The sequence below is a fragment of the Aptenodytes forsteri genome, unplaced genomic scaffold, assembly GCF_000699145.1.
Source record: "Aptenodytes forsteri isolate BGI_AS27 unplaced genomic scaffold, ASM69914v1 Scaffold119, whole genome shotgun sequence".
Classification (NCBI taxonomy): domain Eukaryota; kingdom Metazoa; phylum Chordata; class Aves; order Sphenisciformes; family Spheniscidae; genus Aptenodytes; species Aptenodytes forsteri.
Genome location: NW_008796165.1, coordinates 8,782,867 through 8,804,065, shown reverse-complemented (window position 1 = coordinate 8,804,065; position 21,199 = coordinate 8,782,867). Strand labels below are relative to the sequence as shown.

At 38.7% G+C, this 21,199-nt stretch overlaps 1 protein-coding gene across 1 annotated transcript in view; it reads left to right on the top strand.

The window, feature by feature from the left end:
* ORC1 (origin recognition complex subunit 1) overlaps nucleotides 1-19,816 on the top strand; it is a 20,042-nt gene extending 226 nt beyond the window's left edge. Inside the window, exons 2-17 of the mRNA XM_009287368.2 lie at nucleotides 710-814; nucleotides 1,213-1,340; nucleotides 2,729-2,898; nucleotides 3,316-3,691; nucleotides 4,352-4,649; nucleotides 6,473-6,577; nucleotides 6,936-7,137; nucleotides 8,905-9,011; nucleotides 9,812-9,913; nucleotides 10,421-10,592; nucleotides 12,769-12,876; nucleotides 13,631-13,780; nucleotides 15,040-15,159; nucleotides 16,673-16,839; nucleotides 18,002-18,089; nucleotides 19,447-19,816. Of these exons, the coding sequence (XP_009285643.2) occupies nucleotides 726-814; nucleotides 1,213-1,340; nucleotides 2,729-2,898; nucleotides 3,316-3,691; nucleotides 4,352-4,649; nucleotides 6,473-6,577; nucleotides 6,936-7,137; nucleotides 8,905-9,011; nucleotides 9,812-9,913; nucleotides 10,421-10,592; nucleotides 12,769-12,876; nucleotides 13,631-13,780; nucleotides 15,040-15,159; nucleotides 16,673-16,839; nucleotides 18,002-18,089; nucleotides 19,447-19,527 (2,463 nt within the window). The 5' untranslated portion in view covers nucleotides 710-725 and the 3' untranslated portion in view covers nucleotides 19,528-19,816. The remainder of the gene's footprint in view (nucleotides 1-709; nucleotides 815-1,212; nucleotides 1,341-2,728; nucleotides 2,899-3,315; nucleotides 3,692-4,351; nucleotides 4,650-6,472; nucleotides 6,578-6,935; nucleotides 7,138-8,904; nucleotides 9,012-9,811; nucleotides 9,914-10,420; nucleotides 10,593-12,768; nucleotides 12,877-13,630; nucleotides 13,781-15,039; nucleotides 15,160-16,672; nucleotides 16,840-18,001; nucleotides 18,090-19,446) is intronic.
* The last annotated feature ends 1,383 nt before the right edge of the window (nucleotides 19,817-21,199 follow it).

The following is a 21,199-nucleotide window of genomic DNA, read 5'->3' as shown; positions in this document are numbered from 1 at the left end:
GCGGCGTGTGAACCGGGCAGCAGCCCGGGGCGGGTAGCGTGCTCCCTGAGGCAGAGCCCTGCCCGAGCTCTCCGCTGCCTCGTCTAAACCGATAGGCTGGGGTGGGCAAGGGGGAGAACAGCACTGGGGAGGGGGTGTGGTGTTTTTTTTTTGGGGGGGGGGGGACCCAAACAAAAAAATCCCCAAACGTAAAAATTGACCGTAAGCAAAACGTTCGTGACGGTCTCATTCGCCTGGTCGCTGTGAGGTCTGGACGAAAACCAACAAGGCGTAGTCTTAAAACGGCTGGCGGGACCCCCCGGCCATCGCGGCGGGTGGTCGGCGAGCCCCCCAGAGCCAAGGGGGAGCGAGAGGACTTGGTAACTTTAAGCAGAGAATAGCTCATAATCTGCTCTGTGAATAAGCAAAGTAGCCAGTAACAAGGGAATCGCATGTTTGTCAGGTGTGTTAGTCAAGCGCTGGACGTAAAAAAAAAAGGAGTTGAAGAACAATCCACTGCTAAACACCTTCCCTTTTTCCTCTTCCCTTAGAGGAGAGGCGTCTGGAGACTTTGGGGAAGGTAGGCTTCTCTGAACCAACCAATGCATGCCACATTGTTCGTACGCACTGGAAGAATTGATGGCATTTCTATGTATCTGGCCATCTGGAGCCTTTCTCTGTTTTTATTTTTAAATAATAATTTAAAAAATCGTTTGTTTATTTGTTTTAGCTTTTCCTTGGGAACCATGAACACCTGGCAGCAAAGCAAAATTACCTACTCCTGGTTTGGAAAACCTATGAGCTCGGACAGAAAACTGAGGACTTTCCAGTACAGGTAATAATATTTATTTCTGGCTTGCGCAGGGAAACTTAATCAATGAAGGTTTCTTTACCTTTCTGACATCATTTAGGTTAATGTGGCAGTCAGTGAGAATATGGGTAAGGTTTTGAGCATTGTGTCATGACACTGTATGTGTATAACGAAAATGTTGTCACAAAGCTCTTGAATTATAAATTGTATAATGTATAAACAAAAACATTTAACTCAATCTGTGAATAAGTGTTAACTGTATTTGAAATATATATGAAAGCTTTTAATCGGGAAACTCAATTGTAGGCTTTGCAAGAGGGAGCATAACTAGCTGTAAGATTGGCAGGCCATCAGCTTTAATGATATGTGGGTTATAAAGAGTATGAAATCCTGCTAATCTGCATGTGTGCATCACTTTCTAGGGGAATCCTTATTAAATCAGAAAGAAGCAGAACAGAAACCTGTATACAGCTGGGTGAGTTTATTTTAGTAGAAGGGGAGAATGCAGATCAACCTTTTGTGGCACAACTCCTGGATTTATATGAAGATGGTAAGAGAAATAAAAATTTACCTCCTATCTGAGAAATCTTAAAATGTTTTAAAGATGCCTGTTTCATGGAGATGTATTTAGCCCATAACCCCATATCACTGGCCTAATTTATTAAGGAAATTAGGCTTTGGTAATCACTGCATCTGTATTCATATGCTCCCCAAATATTTGGGGCTGATGGCTAATTTAAAGTAAATTTGATAGATAAACAGAGAGCTTAAAGACATTAAATTTTTACAACCTTTTTGCTTAGTTGTCTAATTTAAAAGAAATGGTCCTTGAGGAAGACAGTGTGAGCTCATGCTTTATTTAGAGATTGGAGAATCAAAATGCAGCAAGAGCACTGCAGCCCTGGAACTTGCATCTTATTAGTCATCAGGGAATTTAGCAATAAGGTACAAGGCTAAATAAATGGGGCTCATTACTTCTGTCCCTTGTAGAACTAATTGTTTATAGATAAAGGTAGATATTAAAAGATAAATCATGGAAGCTGAGTGATAAAAGACTATGTCTGAGTCTGAATTAGAAACTACTTATTAGCTATGTCTGATTTCTTTGAACAGCTTTTGTTGTTTGTTTTGGGCCATCATAATAATGTTTTGAGGGTTTTTTAAATTCTTTCCTTTTTTTAAACATAAATACATATCACTCCAGCTTGTTTATTTACTAATGCACGTTTATTGTAACATAACTGAATATTCTTTTCATGCTGGAGTGAAACCTGTGAAACTTCCTTGAAAACAAGATTTTCCTTTTGTTATATATCTTTGACAAATTTGTTAAAGATATGTGGCTTTGTTTTCATTCAAAGATGAACACCTTAAAATGTAGAGTAACTTAATATTCAATTGTAATATGTTCCAAATGTGTTTTTTTTAACTCTCTCCACACTGAATCTGTTCACAGTGTTTATTCAGACTTTCTTCTAGACATTTCAACAGTAGGATTCTCTGGTTTGTTAGGCAGTTAATAAATGTTTCTTGTTTACCTCTAAAATAACACTGAGATTACAAATACTGTTCTGAAACTTCGCACTTCTCCTTTTTATGTTACTGCTTTCAGTTAGTGGGGTCCGATTAGATCACATTTATGCAAATAAGGAACCTCTTCATTTGTGATAGTGAACTGGTGGATCAGCTGGTGTGGAGGCATTTTGTGATTGAGACCCTATGTAGGTATTATCTTAGTCCTTAAAAGTCTCAACTCAAACATTTTAATTTAGCTTAGAAAATGGGAACTGTAATCTCTTATCAGATGCTTTCTTATCTGTGTCCAGGGTGGATTTCTATCCTTGATGGCATTTCAGCTAAAGTCATTGAGGTCTGGTAATAACTGTTTGCGATACAATAAAATTCTTAATGTTCACTGACTTTTTTTCATTGTTACAGGTGCTCAGCAGAAACATGCAGTTGTGCAGTGGTTCTCTCATATTACAGAGATACCTCAGAATAAACAGAAACTGCTTAAAAGAGAGGTTTCTCCCCAAGAGGTGTTTTTTGATCAAGTTCCTGGCTATGACACTGATATAGCTGTGGAGACCATTATTAAAAGCGTCATGGTATGTACTGCAGCCCCTCTACACATAGAGGGAAGATATAAACAATTTGAAAAGCATAATAGAACAGCGCAGCTACTTTATTCCCTCCCAAAACAAATGTGTGATGTGTATTTGTTAATGCAGTTAACATAGGATAGGATAGTTGAAAGCTGTTGATACTGTCTTTCCTCCATCCCAAAATGATTTTACTTGTTGGCAGCCAGCTCATTTAGAGGTTTGCGTGGAAGGAAGTAATGTGATGGGAGTCCTGTAGTGCAATAAACTTACGCTAGTGTAAATGTAGGTTGAAGGTGTTGCCCTATATAATGAAGGATTGCATGATTTCCAATAATAGGATCTGTGAATAGAAAATAGTTGAATGTTAAATTAACAGTAAATGTTAAGGTATGTGTGTTTTGGTGTGTTCTGTTTTTACAGGTAATACCACTACATCTGGGGGAGGAACTACCTATTCCATTAAACAAGGAACAAACTTTCTATGTAAAACAGTCTTGGGATGGGAAATGCTTTAAGGATTTGTCCCCTGACACATTCTGTAAGCTGAAAGAAGCTACTAAGAAAGGAGGTGGCATCCCAAACTCTTCAAACTCATTTATTCCTTCAGACATCATTTCCCCCCTGAAAAAAGAGACAGAGAGAGTTGTTCGGAGTGCCACAAAACCAAAAAATGTTGAGTTGGAAATAGAATCAAAACATTCTGCTTCCAAGTCCTCCCTCGCTAAGGAGAGACATTCACAAAGAGTGGCTAATGGCATCAAAACTCCAACAGCAAGGAAGAAGTTACAGCTGAACAGTATGTATATAGCAATATTCTGTCCATTCGGTAGTTTTGAATGTAATATGTTTTGTGCTTCTTCATTTTGGGTAGTTCAAACAATGGTAATATTCAACATCAGTATTTTTAGCTACCTTATTCAGGCCTTGGGGTTAGCCCAAGCCCTTTGGGTGCATCAGTTGTTTGTCTTATGTCTGTTATTTCAAGCAACTACACTGCTTATATCCTATTGCTGTTGCAAATGTTTTATTTGTAACTGGTAAGTCTAAGTTAAAGTGCTTGTTGGCTGAAATGCTACCAGTCAGCCTAACTTGACCTCAGAACGTCTCACTTTCTTTAATCTTCTGATGGTGCACTACAATGTTTACATTGGGCTGGTTGAATAAGCACATTTGATGCAATGTAGCATGCCATGTTTTCAAACTGGAGCTTGAGTAAAGTTGTAAGTGATGGAGGCGGGTTAGAAAATGGAAAAAATCAGTTTGTATTCTATTTAGTCATCTTTTTAGAGGAAGTGTATGCCTTCTGTATGTATTCAATTCCTTGTTCCTGGAGTGTAATGCCATCCCCTTTCATTTAAATGACAGCCACTGAGCCAGTTGTACCATGTCTTCTGAAAGTTAACCAAACCAGCCATATTAAAGCCTGACAAAAGTTAATTTTGCTCTTGATTTCTAGGTCCCACAAGATCTCCTAAAGGCAGGATCCGCGGATGTGAAGTTTTGGAACTTTTGGATGATGACTGTGATGCTGTAGCACCGTTAGAACCATCAGCTACTAAAAGAAAAGTGAAATTCACTGGCATTTTAGGCTCACCACCAAAAATACCTTGCGCCAATGATAAGTCCAAGTCAATGTTTGATACTGCAGAGCACTGGCAGAGGTTTAGTGATACAATACGATTATCCCCCTATAGTAAGGTCAAAGACTCCAGTGAGAAAGCCAAGAATCTTAATGTGAAAGATGACACTATATCGTAAGTGATAGCCTTTTTATAATTATTTTTGTATGGGATTTCTATTTGTATATAGTTCTCTTAAAGCACATTTATGAAAGACTTCTGGAGAGAAATGCAGGTGAAGTCTCTGTGTGTACCACGTTTTGCCTGTTGAGATCACTGAGAGAAGGGGGGATAGCCTAAATAGTTTCAAGTGCACTGTGGTGAAGCCCTAGAAAGTGTGTTACTTGGGGGTGAATGAATGATTGGGGAGATGAAAAGAGAAGTTGACTTTAAAGATGGACAGAAGCAGTTTGTGGTTACAAAAACGGAGACAAGAGGTTGGAAATGGGAATGGTAGGATGATATGAAAGGGAATTGAAGCCATATTGATTGTTATGGTTTGTACTCATCAGCATGGACAAAATCTGTTTCCCTGCAGTCACTGTACGTATGTCATATAGGCTCAAATGTGCCCTACTTGCGACAACTATTGAGATATGCTGAACTATAGAAAGGGATGCGATTGACCTCATGAGAGTTCTCATGATAATTGTATGTATATTTTCATGCTAATTTTTATGTAGAAAAGAAATCAAAACTCAAAAAGCGTAATTATTTAAGTGTATCTTCACACAGCCTTTAAAAATGGCATTAAGCTGGGGCAGGAGGAGAATGGATCAGACTTTCTTGTATAAAATGTTGCAAGAAGCCAAAAAACAATCATGTTCCTCCTTTCCTCCTTTCAAAAAGTGAAGATGTGGGTGCAACGCTTGGTGGATCTGCACCCCGTTTTTGTCACTTATTATATAGCAAAAAAACATTTTTTATTGATAAGATAATGGCATTTCAGTGGTATTTGTAGACAGTTCTCAGAATTTTTTTTAGATCTATAAATAAATAAAGTAATTCATCTCATTGTGTCCTTTGAACTAATAGGAAAATTGTATTAACAGTAAAGTGTTTCAGTGGTAGGGATGAAGAAGTGCCCAAGACACTCAAGGACTCCCAAAACACAAATAGAAAAATCTACTCCAAAGGGCAGATCAGAGATGCCCAAAGAATATCATATTTGTTTTCTCTTTCTCTTAAAAAAAAAACAAAAACAAAAAAACCCAAAAAACTAACCCAAAAAACCCCAAACAGCAACAAAACCCCGCAACCAAACAAAAACCGCTACTGTTTTGAGCCCCTGTCCCTTCAGTTTGGCAGTGTTATATTTGCAAAATAATTTGGCTGCTAATTCAGCTGTATCAGCATCTAATCAGTGCTCTTCACTGATGTATATGTGTCTAACTGGGCAAGTTAGGGAAAGCTGTTAACGTGCAGCAGCTGTCAGTCAATGTGAAATAAATTGCTGTTGCCAGCTGAGGGCGCATCAAGAAACAAAGTGGTATAATGTTGATAGGGCCCAAGTCAGAGACATCTGTTTTGAACTAATGTTAGTGCAGTCAGTATTGTCACAGCATCATAGGTCAGCTAGCAACTCTGACTTGTATGGACTCAGGGTCTCCCTTTAGACTTAGCAGCTTTCCTTAACTGGTTCACAAAGCTTTATAGAAATACTTACACTTCACTGTAAAGATCTTTACAGTACAGACCATGAATGAGCTATAGTAAATATTCTGTGGGTTTGGGGTTTTTTTTTGGCAAAGATATGTTGAAAAGAGAGTGCAAGAGAGGGGGGGAAATTGTGCTGCCAGTATCCATGCCATAGCCCATCTGTAAATAACTGTAAACAAGAATTCATGCTGGATTGACAGCCATAACAATTGAGCCTGAAGTTTGAAAGGCCTTTTCTCCATCTTTACAAATGTGATGCCAAGAGGAAATACAAACAGCTTTGTGTTCTTTCTTTACAGTTTAATTGGACATCAGGAACTGTGGAGTCGAAGCCCTGTACTGACCCCTCGTTCTCGTAGAATATGTGCACAGAAAACAAGCGCACGCATTACAGAGCAAGTTAGGTAAACTTTTGCGTCCGTGATATCTTCGTCAGATTGCTATTGATAGATTGAACCCTTGTGAGTTTGTCTAGCTTAATATTGAAATGCAAATGGTTCTAGAAGCACAGCTTAATTGCAGCGTGAGTGAAAACGGTCTTATGTTCAGAAACATAAAGCCGACTCATGGTGTTCATCAGAAAACTGACTTCCTTTAAACCAGTCTATTAAATAGCCATGGAAAATTAATAGCTCAGGTGGAAAGTGTTGGCTTGCTGATTACGATAACTACAGAAAAAGCTGCAAATGTACAAATGGCACTTTGTAGTGTGTAAAGTTGTATGTATTTTTTTAAAACTCATGTCATTTCTGTTTCTCATAGCATATTAAATACACTAGAGTTGAGCCAGGAAGAGGATTTTCTGTCCAGCTCAGGCAGCTCTTACTCTTCAAGTAGTGAGGAAGAGGAGAATGATGTGCTCTGTACACCAGAAAAGAAAACTAAATCAAGCAGAACATTCAGCACCCCAAAATCTTCAAGGAAGTCTTCATTTCACATTCCTGTTAAGACCCTGAAGAAAACTGTAAGGTTCCATATGAAAGAGCTGTTTTTATTATTTCTGAGCCAATTACTTGAATGCTTGATGCCTATGTACCAAATTTAAGTATCTGAACACCTTAGCTTTTAATGAAACGTTATCTTGATTCATATGATCTTTAATATGAGTCGGTTATGCAAATATATAAAACGCATATTGTGAATGTTGTGACAATGTTGATCAGAAAACTCTAGCCTAAACAGGGAAGATGTCGGATTGGTAACCGAACATAGCCGAACAAACTGATGAATCCGTTTATGGCCACCATTTTTACTTTTATTGAAGCTGTGCAACTGAGACACTTTAGTTCAATTTCTGTATAGTCTTTATTGAGTGCAGTTTTTTTATATATATATATATATATATCAGAAGGCCATAAGACCAACTTTGTGCTTGGCAGTAGGGCTGTCCTGACTCTTGAAAGCTTACCAACGTGCAGATGGTTACCAACGCGCAGATGGTTACCAATGCAAAAGGGATGCTCTACAGCACACATGGCCACACCAGAGCGTGGCCAGCAGTTTCTCATAGTGTCATGGCCACTGGTGGAGATGGGATACCAGGCTACATGAATCTTAGGCCTGACTCATTAAGACTCTATTCAGCACCATAGCCAGGTATATACTCTCAATGGCTAATTTTTACTCTGTGTTTATGAAATGTCTAACAGAAAACCTAGTGTGGCTAGAACTTGTAAGCACAACAAAGAAGAATAATTAAGATGTCGTATGGCTTTTTTGTTTGGACAGTGAAGTTCAGATAGATCAATTTCTGATTGCTTGCTGTTTCTTAAGAATGGGATCACTTTGTAACACAGCACTTCAGAAAAGCATTAACAATTTAAAAATTCTTCACGCAGTTAAAAGGTGTAGTTCTCTTTGTCACCACCCCCTTTCCAGTTTCTTTTTTCCCTTAGGAAGAAAAGACTGTGAGGCTTGTTTGGCAATTCCCTTTGTAAAGACTGTTTCCCTTTATTTTGTGCAGTTTTTTTATATATATATATATATATATCAGAAGGCCATAAGACCAACTTTGTGCTTGGCAGTAGGGCTGTCCTGACTCTTGAAAGCTTACCAACGTGCAGATGGTTACCAACGCGCAGATGGTTACCAATGCAAAAGGGATGCTCTACAGCACACATGGCCACACCAGAGCGTGGCCAGCAGTTTCTCATAGTGTCATGGCCACTGGTGGAGATGGGATACCAGGCTACATGAATCTTAGGCCTGACTCATTAAGACTCTATTCAGCACCATAGCCAGGTATATACTCTCAATGGCTAATTTTTACTCTGTGTTTATGAAATGTCTAACAGAAAACCTAGTGTGGCTAGAACTTGTAAGCACAACAAAGAAGAATAATTAAGATGTCGTATGGCTTTTTTGTTTGGACAGTGAAGTTCAGATAGATCAATTTCTGGTTGCTTGCTGTTTCTTAAGAATGGGATCACTTTGTAACACAGCACTTCAGAAAAGCATTAACAATTTAAAAATTCTTCACGCAGTTAAAAGGTGTAGTTCTCTTTGTCACCACCCCCTTTCCAGTTTCTTTTTTCCCTTAGGAAGAAAAGACTGTGAGGCTTGTTTGGCAATTCCCTTTGTAAAGACTGTTTCCCTTTTCATCTTGTACTTTGGCATCCCCAGATAGTCTTTGTGCATAAGTAATGTTTGGGAAACTTACATGAATGATCAGTCTCCAATAGAAATTGCTGTATGTAGAAAATCTGTTTGAGGTTGTAACTTTTCTTTGCAGCCTTTACCAGGAACACCCAAGACACCCCGGAATGCAACTCCTGAAATTCCCAGGCGCAACCATGAAGCACAGAAACCAGCCAGTATACTAGAAGAAGCCAGATTAAGGTAATGTGTGCTCAAGGGAGGAAATCATCCTTTTTGTGTCAGCTATGCAGAGCAGTAGGCTATGCTGAAATAGGAAAATGTCATCTTTACTGTATTGAATAAATTTGGTAAAAATGCACGGTGTTTTGATACCAGAAGTGCATTTATGAATTCACAGTACAACACTAGATTTACAAATACTAAATACTTAAAATACTACTTTTACAGTTTCAAATTATTGTAACCAGTCCATGCTAAGTTCTTCAGAACTAGGTATCTGCCTTTATTCTGTGCAACATCAGAAAAACAAAGATCCTGTCTTATTAACTTTAGATTGTAAAGGTATAATATCTGTCTCCTCTTGGTGTGTGAAAAAGCTTTACGGGTATCGTTGTATATCTTCACAGTGGAAATAAATGCATTCAGGATTGACTGTATATTTCAAACTGAGTTTTAGTTTTTTCAGTTTCCTATAAGTGGTCTTCCTTGTTTTATCCTACCTCTACACTGACTTACAATTTTTTTGTGAATTGCAACAGCTAAATCTTTATTGCTGCATATTCATGCTGTTTGTTTATGAAGATGACTGTTCAGCCCTCTTAAAACTTAAAAGAACAGTAGGCTATTTCTTTTGGGATACTTGACATTGGTGTTCAGACTTAAAGTATGTAAGAGAGATTTGAAAAACTACACACAACTGTGAAAGGTGGAGCGTCCGGCTATTTGTTTGCCTCAGTAGGCCTTTCAGGTAGAACTGTGAAAATTTAACTCTTAGACCTCCTATTTCAATTTTCTTTTTCTCTTCTTTTTTTAATCAAAAGGCTGCATGTTTCTGCTATCCCAGAATCTCTGCCTTGTCGTGAGGAAGAATTCCAGGATATCTATAACTTTGTGGAAAGCAAACTTATTGATGGTACAGGAGGGTGAGTTTGTTTGGTGAGACTGTAACCGAGGTCACATCTATCTATGGCATAACAGCAGTCAAACAATCAATGCTACTTTTATTTTAAAAGTTATCATCATTTGGCTGAATTAAAGTTCCTAGCTGAATTTTCCTGGTATTTTTCTTCCTTAAGAAGGGTCGCGCATAGAAATAATGCGGGCTCTTTTACTGTACAGATTCAAATTAAAGACCGAAATAACTAGTCAAGTTTAGATGTCTGGGAAACCATTTTTTTTAAAAAGAGATAAATTACATTTGTAAAGTATTTTAGGTTGTTAATTGCTTCAGTGATAATAAAAATCTTCATGATCCTCCAATGTGTTATGTGTCCCAGTTTGCAAATAAAGTAACTGAAATATAAGGAATTGCCTGAAGTGACAGAGGAGCAGTATTCAAGGCTGGTCTTCAGCCCAGGAATTCCAGCTCATTAATCCTAAGAGTGTTATCATTTTGCTTAGGCTGCTGAAAAGGCTTTCTCCTTTTGTAGGTGCATGTACATTTCTGGAGTGCCTGGAACAGGTAAAACTGCAACTGTTCATGAAGTAATTAACTGTCTTCAGCAAGCTGCAGAAAATGATGACCTACCATCATTCCAGTTTATAGAGATTAACGGCATGAAGCTGACTGACCCTCACCAAGCTTTGGTGCAGATACTAGAGGTAAGTAAAGCCTCTTCAATGGCTCTCTGGTTTGAAAGAAGAAGAAATCTTATGCTTTGCCATCAGATCCTCAGTGTATTACAGGATTCAAGGCACTTAACGTATCGATACTTCCAAGTAGTCAGTATGCTTTTATCTTAGAGCAGATTAAAAAATAATTAACTTAAGGCCATGGCCAACTTCTTGAACTATTTTGCTTTCAGCTGCATAAGGGCAGTGGCTGGGATATAGTCTGATTTATTACATCCACTCAGGTTTTTTAAAAAAAAAAATCTAAACAAGATTTTTTTTTATATTTTCCCCTTCTATAACTTTATCTGCACATGTATGTTTAAAAAGTTACAGAGATGAGAACTCTGAAAGTCGCTGTAGAAGTGGAATGATTACTAAGAGGGTTTTAATGGTTAATTGGTCTGTCATCATAGCAATCCAGCTAAAGAGGGACTACTTCTGTCAACAATACTGTATTTCAGATTTCCATGACAAACTAGTCTGCAGCATCTCAGCTGGGACTACTGACTGTGCTTGCGTTTATATGGGTGTAAATTAACCTTCTGAGGACTGGATTAAGATCACCCAGTAGGCATTAGACAGTAACTGCTCAAGACCTTTGTTAGTCTAGGCTAACTTTAAGCCAGTGACCTGGAAATGAAATGTTTTCCTGAAGCATCTAGTCCCTTTTCTTATAAACTTCTGCCCCACTTATTTAAGTTTGACATCTTCTATCTGAGCAGGAAGTGGCATACATTGTTCTAATATCCCTATCCTCATAGTTGGAAGTTAAATTTATATATTGGCATTCTTTCCTCAAACCAGCACAGTGTCTTGCTGAGGGATTTGTTGTAGCCAGGTCACTGTTTCTCTAGCATAGTGAAATGCTTCATGACAATTACCTTATCTCATGGTAATGTTAATGTATTTTAACAATCTTTGTTCCTATCCTGTTCAGCATACATTTTTAAAATTAATAAAGAATAGGCCTTTGGAAGTAAAACTTGTTGCCCCCCATGGGCCCTGAACTCTTTAAGCTAGTCCAGTTAAATATCCTTCAGGGGAGCATGTAGTCAAATGAACCACTTATTTCTCTGGTTCCTTCTGCCACAGCTGTTAATCCATGTACCCTAGCTAGGCTGCTGCTACTTTTCTGATTGCTGCATCTCTTGCTGCGGGTCAGTCTCAAGCTCCAGTTTGCTGACGTTTCTTTGCATTGCTGAAGCAAATTCTGGAGTGTTCACTACTGCAGTTACCTCACTGTCATAGGAAAGTTTATAGAGAAGGAACAGGGACAGGAAGGCCTGGACAGATGAAGGAGATACAGTTAAATACCTGGGTACAGTAAGTGTGCCAATTCCACCACAACAAACTGAACTCTGTGGTGTATTGGATGCCCGGTTCCAGAGCAGTACAATCAGGATTTTCTGGGATCCAACTGCTTTATATGACTGATTCAGACTCTCGTGACTGAGTTGGAAACATGAAACAAATACAGATTATACATTATTGACATGCTCCGGCTTGTTTAATAATTATGAAATCTCAGGTCAGTTTTTAAGGGATTCTGGAGAACAAATACAATTTTCAAATGCAATCTCCGTTTTACTTTACGGCTTGACTCTGAGCTATGTTGCACAATTGATTCAGCATATAAAGTGTAACTTTGAAATGTCGTGCTTTAGTTTCTGTATATCTTTGGACCTGCAAGGGAGGAGGTAACGTACAGTCAGCTCATCTGTTTTGCCACATATATTGTTGCCGAAGCAGTTCTTGTTGAAGGTATCTTTTTAGCTTAGAGTTGAATAAATTATTTAGTTCTAGATCCTGCTGATGATCCATTAATATTTTAATGGGAGTCCAAGATTACTGAAGCCAGGCTATTGTCAACTGGCTTCAGGTTTTCAGTCAGTGTTTTGCATTCAGAGACACCCTTGAGGTATGCTAGGTTTAGAGTCCTCCTGAGACTGGGTTCAAGATTTCTTAATGAATCTATATTTAAGACAAACTGCAGGAAATTCTAATGGCCTTTCTTTTTAGCTATGTATTCTTTTGTTTTCATTCTCCTTTCTGGACAGTTTTTGGTAGACCTGAGTGTCTTACGAGCTAACTGAATAGGAGTTAAGCTTCCTATTTCCAGGGGTTTGGTGTGATTAACCTGCAACATTGTTTAATCCTTGTCCAGTTACTGACAGGTCAGAAAGTGACAGCAACCCATGCTGCAGCACTGTTGGCAAAACTATTCAATACACCTGGACCGAAGAGGAAGACCACAGTGCTGGTAGTGGATGAGGTGAGACAAAGAATCCTTCATTCACTTTCCTTGAAGTAGCATAAGAATTAAGTTTTTGGAGGATGGAAAGACATGCTTAGAGTATATAATATGTGATCTAAAAGGAGTAGACTTAGGAGAGGAGACACACAAATAGTTCCTCTTAGCCTTATTAGGAAACTGAATTTAAATGGGCAAGTATCCTGTTGCTGTATTGTTCTCTGCCTTGGATTTCACGTTGGTTTTATGTTTTGTTTTGGTGCAAGTGATGGAATGAGTTGTTCTATCAAGTCCTAAATACCATAGAATTCAACTGTATTTTGTCTGGAAGCTGCTGCTTTTCCAGTGAGAAAACTCACAGTGAAATAAGTCATAGCCAGTTTTGAAAATCCTTGAATGTGCTATGTTCAGTAATAAATAAATGCGCACTTATTTTTGCTGTAAGCTAATTCAGGTTCTCACATGGAGGGTCTTTTAATCTTGTTAGATGTAGTATTAATATCACAGTAGTGTTTAAAAACTCCAGCTGTTTAATCACTCTACTGTGATTAATACTGTTCAAACATGTAGTAGGACTGTGCTTTTCCAAAAGAGATTAGAGCCCTAATTCAGAATATGCAGTCCTATTAGTAGATGGATAAAGGAAACAACAGACAGCTTGTTCAGAATCACATAAGTCTTCTGTGGCAAAGCTAGCTGTCTCAAACCCCCATCAGGTATTGTAAATACAAGGCCATTCTTTTTCAGTCTAATTCTTCTCTTTCTGTCTCTGCAGCTTGATCTTCTGTGGACGCGGAAACAGAATGTGATGTACAATTTATTTGACTGGCCAACTCAGAAGCACTCCAAGTTAATCATCTTGGCCATTGCTAACACCATGGACTTGCCAGAGAGAATAATGATGAACAGAGTAGCTAGCAGGCTGGTATGTCCTAGCAGTTTTGTTGCTATGCTAGAAAGTAAGAACAGATTAAATACTGTACGCAGTCAAAAGTAATCCATGAGAAAAGGTAGGATTGGTTACATCAGAGGTTAAACAACGCTTTTATAATTCCCTTTCCTCTCCAGAGGGCAGATAATGAACACACAAATCTTAGCAAAGTAAGTTTATGAGCCAGCTTGCTAATCAGATGTTATGCCATGCAAGTACACTGTGTTCTTGTAAGAATGAATTAAGGATACAGATGTCTTTTTAAACATATTAAGATCTGGATAATCAAATGCTGTACTTCATAGTTAAGCTGCTTAACTCTAGAGTTCAGAGGAATTCTCTTCCGGTTTCCCTTCCTCTTTCCCCTTTCATTCCGGGCACCTAGTTACTTATCTCTGTTTGCCATCATGAGCTGGTAGATTTTCTGTCCGAAGGTATCCAGCAAAGTAAGTTGGATGTACTCTACAGCTGTGTTGAATACATTTTCCTAGGTCATCACTTCATCACAGCTCTGAAAAGTGATTTGCAAAAACAGTGCTCTGTTCCCACTATCATTCTGTGACTCAAAAATAGTTCCACAGAGTGTGAATTGCTTTCCCCCACCCGCTAAACCTGCAGATCAGCTGAGTCCATATAGTCACAAGAGAGAATAATTTTGCATAAGAAATGCAAAACTCATGCCTCCTGTAGAATATGAAAGGCAGTGCACCATCTATAATGTAGATCGTCCTTCTCATCTGAAAGCAGTTTTTATTAGCTTGAGCCAGAAGAGAATTTAATTCTTGGCTGGTTGCTAACGTGAAGTCAATAGTATGACTGTATACATGTATACAGATTTGCTAAAGGAGAGATGAATATGTTTTCATAGCTTTTGCTGTTACTGTATTAAAAAATGAAGTGTAAACAGTTGTAATCAAAAGATTTTCATATTAGCTGGCTCTGATTTGTTTACAAGTTTTGTAAGAGAATTTTGAATCCTAATATCAGCAGCACTTGCTCCTCAGGCCTTTCAGTGGGTACGTCCAACCGGTGGTCCTCACTCAGTCACAGTTTTGTGGATTTGCACGTTTATTTCACAAATGTGAAGTGGAAGAATTGATTAGAGCGTATCACTTAGAGGGGAAGGAGGTGAAAGAGAGACTGATGCTCCTACCAGAGAAGATAAAACTGCTAACTATACAGGCTATGCTAGAGCAGTTTAAAGTTTTCAAACACTACAAATGCTTCTCACTGTATTGTATTATTTACTATAGGGCCTCACCAGAATGTCCTTTCAGCCCTACACCTACAAACAGTTACAGCAAATTATTTCATCCAGACTGAACAGCATGAAGGCATTTGAAGAGGATGCAATTCAGCTAGTTTCCAGAAAGGTAAGCACAGTACAGATGTATGTCCTTTGTGTTGTGCTAGGTAAAGAGCGTGGGGGGCAGCAGGGGAGAATTTTGTTACAGTAGTCAGACTTGGTTCTGTGGTTATGTTTCTGTATTGGAGAAAGTGGGGCACAAGTAGCGGATCATACACTATGCTCAGGGTATTTTCGCAGGAAACATTGCTAAAGCAGTGTCCTTGCTTTTTCCACCTACTTTGAGAAGGCAGCAGTATATTCCAAGAGCTGGAGGCATGACAAGAAGAGTCGTGATAATGCATTAACGATAAGATGTCAGCTTTCTCCAGTGTTTGGCATAATGTGAGTCATTGGATGATCTTGAAAAAAAACTAGCATGCCAGTGACAGTGGAAATATCCATATTCATTTTCTTTCTCAAGATGTTTAAAGCCTTGGCATAATAGATAGTACCTGTTCTGTTGCCAGTCTTAATACTCAGTTGTACAAAAAATAAATAATGCATTAGGGATCAGTAGCTTTTCAAAATAAGACGTTAAACAACGTATACATCTTATGTTAGCAATTATATGTTAAAATAATCTATTAAAATTATGTTAGAACATCTGTCAACCAGTATACGCTTAAACTTTTTCTGATAAGCATCATTGTAGGTTTAAAAAAAAAAAAAGTACTCATAAATATGTCAGAACTAAATATAAGCATTTGTTTTGTTATGAAGGATCCACCTTTTTGTAAGAATAATAGGGATGATTTTGCAGACTGAATAATCTGCAATGTTTTTCTAGTATGATTTTTCTTCAGAAAAATCTAGAAAAATAACTTGCAGTTAGATTTTCTAAAGGGTTTCTCATTCTTGGCTCCAGCTGGGTTCTAGGGCTTTCATATGTTGTCAGCATCTACTGGGAAAACTAGGCCAGTACTGTATCTAGCGAATGTTCGTAGCTTTATTAAAATTGTAAACCACAAGTGGGGTTTTAAGAAGTATTTCGTTTCAGAAATTTCAGACACGTAAAAACTTTCAGGCACTTGTAAATATAAATTCACTATCCCAGATGTTTACGTGAGACCCACTAACTAATAGTGTACTCTTAAAATCAATATTCTATTAAGTATGGAAAAACTGAGGAGTTTTTTGCCCCCCTTTTTTTCTTTGCATGAACATGGATTGTGGTAGGGTCTTTATTGATAACATTTCTGAAAACTTTCGGTGTTGAACTGAACTGCTCACATTGAATTTCCTGGATATTTTTTTTTAACCTCTGACTTCTGTGGTTACAGAAAAAAGTTCAGTCTTGAATTTGTGATGACCAGATCGGGGTCGGGGTGCGAGAGGGTTGCGGGAGGGTTGCTTCTGCTGGTTTTGGTCAATAAGATTGTTATTTAAAATCTGGGATTCTAGTAACATAGTTCACAGTAGTATTGCTCTCCTGTTTTGTGGTCAGGTTGTGGGGGGGTTTTTTTGTCTATTGATTCTTGCTAAACTCTTTTCTCAACTTGTAGGAAATATTGCTACAAACCTATCATGTTTACTTTCAGGTCGCAGCACTGTCTGGTGATGCAAGGCGTTGCCTTGATATCTGCAGAAGGGCCACTGAGATCTGTGAGTTTTCTAGCCAAAAGAGAACCCCTGAAATAGTCAGGATGGCCCATGTAACAGAAGCCATAGATGAAATGTTTTCATCACCTTATATAAAAGCAATCAGGTAAAATAATTTCTTGGAGGATTTCTTTGCTTTTGTCTTTTTCACTGGGCTATTTTTTCCAAAACATTTCAGTCTGTCCTCACCACAGAGCATCATGCTTTGTTGAAGTATGATACAAAACAAACCTTGCAGCACAGCTAGGAGGGAGAGCTACAAAATAGGAATTAAAGACAGGGGAAACAAAGGCATAGAAATCACTTGTACAAGTTTATACAGGATGTTTCCATGTTAGTGTGCTAGCTAGCTCAGATCAGGAGGGGGCTTTTGAAATTTCCTGATTGTCCCTGCTTACCATACACTGATTTCACTGAACAGCAGTTTCCAAGTACATGTATTTGAATTCCTTCCAGTTGGAACTAAACCTGGAAGATACACTCAGGAGCCCACAACTGCAAACACTACTGGTTATTCAGCATACTGGACCAGACTTTGAGCTAGACTGAAGGAAAAACCACTCAGACGTGCATAGTGTAGGCACTGGGTCCTCAAGAGTCAACTGTTCCCCTCTACATATCCACTTGTACTATGCCACTGTCTTTGCTCGCTTAGATGCAGCCACAGATGTCTGAGCAGGATGCAAGACCTCCCCGTTTGAACTGGTTTCTTTCTTTAACATAAATAGATTCTGTTAGGACTTCCAAAAGGTTTCCTGAGGGAATACATGTGAGGAATTCTGTTGCCCTTCAGTGCTCTGCACGAGCTCTAACTGGTAAAGTGCTTTACCATTTTCTGGTCAAAAGGAAGTGAATCTGTTTCAGCAGGGAAGGGGGCATAAGCGGTGCAAATATAATATTTTGTTGGGTATGTAAGTACTGCTTTTACTGTGCTACTTGGGCCTGAAAACCTCAATGTTAATTTGTTAATTCATAAGTGTAAGTTGACCATAACACACTGCAGAACATGTATGATGTACGGAATTAAATGTTGTGTTCAGATACATTGAAAGAAAGGTGAGGTGAAGTGAAATGCAGCATATTGTGGTGCCAGAGTTGCAGGCTGTAATATAATGGCTAGCTGACAAAAACTAACCCTCCCGGGTAGAAAAATACCCTGCATTTAAATATGTGGTTACCAAGCAATTTCCCTTCCGGACTTCTTCCTAAGGTTTCATAAGTTCTAAACTCGGCAGATTGATTTTTGTCTGTTTTGTTTTGATATTCAGGAATGCCTCATTGCATGAACAAATCTTTTTGAAAGCAATTTTGGCAGAGTTTCGCAGGGCAGGAGTTGAGGAGGCAACAGTTCAACAGGTATGTTTGTGTTTCAGAGTAGTTTTTTTTTCTTTTACAAAAGGGGGGGCACTGTCAAAATTATCACGCAAAAGTGTATATATTTAAATATTTGGGGGTTTTATTCTTAAAATTTAATGGCAAACAATATGATAGCAAGGTAAATTGGGGCATGGCTATCCAGGTGAGGTGTAAAGCCTATTTGAATGCTACCACCTGCTTTTCAATGGGACTAAATACTTATAATTGGAAACACCTGCTGTTGTATTAATGTTACCAGTGATCTGGATCACAAAGTGATTTTTTTGGCCTGCACCTGAAAATATTGCATGCCTCCACCTAACATGCTTTGTAACAGGAAAAATAAAAGAGAACCTGAAAATATCAGGCAACATAGATCAAGGAGGAAAACTGAAAGCTGATTCCAACTTGTGTATCGCTGTCTTTCTCAATAGAGGCAGGTATATCACTAGTAACTTCAATTTTTTTAGTAGACCCATAAAATACTTGGCACCAGCAGAGCTGTGAAGACTCTGCACAGAGTCCATGTCATGATTCACAGTATGGAAGCTAAATGTTAATACGTATATAAATAGACAGTTCTAAACATCTTTATATAAAATAACCTGCCAGTTTTTTATCTGGTTCTATGGGTTTGTAAGTAAGCATTTTAATTGCATTTTCCGTTATTGGCTCCTGAACATCTGCATAGATACACTGGGCGATTAGTTCTTGAACTTCAAAGAATACTTTGTTAGACTGATTTGTTACATTTTTCCCTTAGTTTTCCTCTAACACCAAAAAGGTTTTCATTCTGCTTTTTGTAAACAGAAAAGCCGAAGACCCCAACTGATTCTTGTTACAGATTTACTAGTCTGCATGATTGGTGACAAGTGCGTTCTCCTGTGGTTGAAGATCTATCATGCCTTTCTAAGCTGTGATCTTTCATGTTTGTAGTCAGTGTGACTTGTGCTTACTTGTCACTGGGCCTGAATATCACTTCTGAGCGGATTGATATGTAATTGGTTGTATGTCAGCTCTTAATCTTCTGGATAAGCTTTAGTCCACGTAGTCCAGGGGAGAAGAGGTGTAGTAGCAGATAAAATGATCTAGTTAAAAATTGCAGACAAGGTAGGTTGCTACTTGTTTTGCTCTTTGGCTATATAAAAAAGGAAACTCTAGCTTGGAATTGTTACTTCCTTGACAAAGTCCTAACAGGTTGTGCTAAAACAGCAGCATGTGTGTATTTCATCTGAACGGAGCTAGTTTTTCCTCCCCTCCCATAGACATGGAGGGAAGGAAGCTTCTCTTTTCACCTTGGCCTACTAGATTGCAGCAGGAGGTGAACATGACCTGTGCCTTTTCTTTATTTTAATAGGTCTATCATCAACACGTAGTGTTGTGTAGAATTGAAGGCATGCAGAGTCCCACAATATCAGAAATTATGGCTATTTTTTAAAGACTTGGCGCCTGCAGGCTCTTGCTGGTGGAGTCCAGTAACAAGTATCTTCACATGCGGGTGCGACTAAATATCAGCCAGGACGATGTCATGTATGCACTCAGGGATGAATAAGGCAATAGAGATTTTATTTTTTTAATATGTATAAATATTTTAAATATTTTCTATTTTTAATTTTTTAAATTGTTGATAAAATGGAAATAGTGAAATGTATTTTTTCAAAAGACTTTGCTTAAATGTTTGATGTATTAAAGCACTTTTTGTATAATAAAGAATTTGCTTCAAAGCATTTTAAGTATTTGAAATCAAACTATTTATTAAAATATTTTTATATGCTTTTAAATGTTACCCTTTCAGCTGAGGTGTATGAACTTGAAATTGATTACTTGCATCACTGCTAATGCTAAGGAGCTTTTTTTTTTTAAGACTAACAGTGTCTTTGTGGCATTGCAGTTATGTAGCTTTCTTCATTGACTTTTGTTGAGTATAAAAGACATGATTAAAATGTGCTTAAACTTACATGAGTGATATAATGAAATGGAACTTTCAGTTTGCAGTCAAGGCTGAATATTTGAATTGAAGAGACTGTTTGCTACCAGGAAAGTAAAAGTACCAGAAGAAATTTGTCATTCAAGTAACCAACTTTTTTTTTTTTTAATTGATTGATATCAAGGATTGCTTCAAAGAAATTGCCTTGGGTAATCCAGGTCTGTTGAAATCTGCTTTCATAATCAAACTGTTCACCAAAATGCATTAGTCATTTGGAGACAGATAGTTTGAAAACACTTTTTAAAGTGGACACTTTTAAAATTGTTGCTGTGGAACAGGCTCCAAAAGCTGTTCTTGTTGAGTGATCTTAGTAAATAAAAAATGGAAGTGGCCTAAGCTGCAGGTACTAGAAAAGTGATTTCTCACAGAGAGCTCGCTTTTGTGAGACTGTAAGATTAGGCAATGAATTTGTATGTGTCTCTTCAGATACCCTGGCAAACTGAATGTGATCTCTATAATATGGCTGCAGTTTATACAGTGAACTAAAATCTTTGTAGCAGCTTCAGAAAACTGTAAAAATGGATGTTACGTAGAAAAATTAATTCATTGCAATATATTTCCTAAATCCTACAGGTTATTATTAATGCCTTTATTAGCGCAGACCAGTAGAACTGGTGAGTTGGAATTTCAGCCTTTTAGCATCAAAATGCATAAATGAAAAGTTCGGGTGTGTGGGGGTGTGACTAACTGTATCTTTGCGATGCAGTGTTGGCTATTGGAAGGGCCAGTGCTAGTTTTTACTGTTAATGCGTTGTTACCGTAACCAGGTTGCGCAAGAGCCGGTATCGCCTTTGTCCAGCTGTCAGCAACTGTGCAGCTATGGGTTTTTGGGAGAGGCCTTTTGAAGTGCGGGGGTAAGCTTGTAACGTGTTAGTGCTGTACCCGGTCCCACCTCGCCCTCCCGCTCGCAGCCCCCGCTCACCCCCGGGGGCCCGCTGCTAGCGCCCGGGGCCCGGCCCTCCCCCGCGGCCCTGCTGGCCCCGCCCTCTTCCCGAGCCCGGCCCCCAGCGCCCCTCCGCGCAGGCGCGGTGCTGCCTTGGAGCCGCGGCCGAGGCGTCCCCGCGCCGGGCGGGCGCTGTTTCACCGGGCGCCTTTGCGCGGGTGGCGGGGGGCCGAGGGCAGC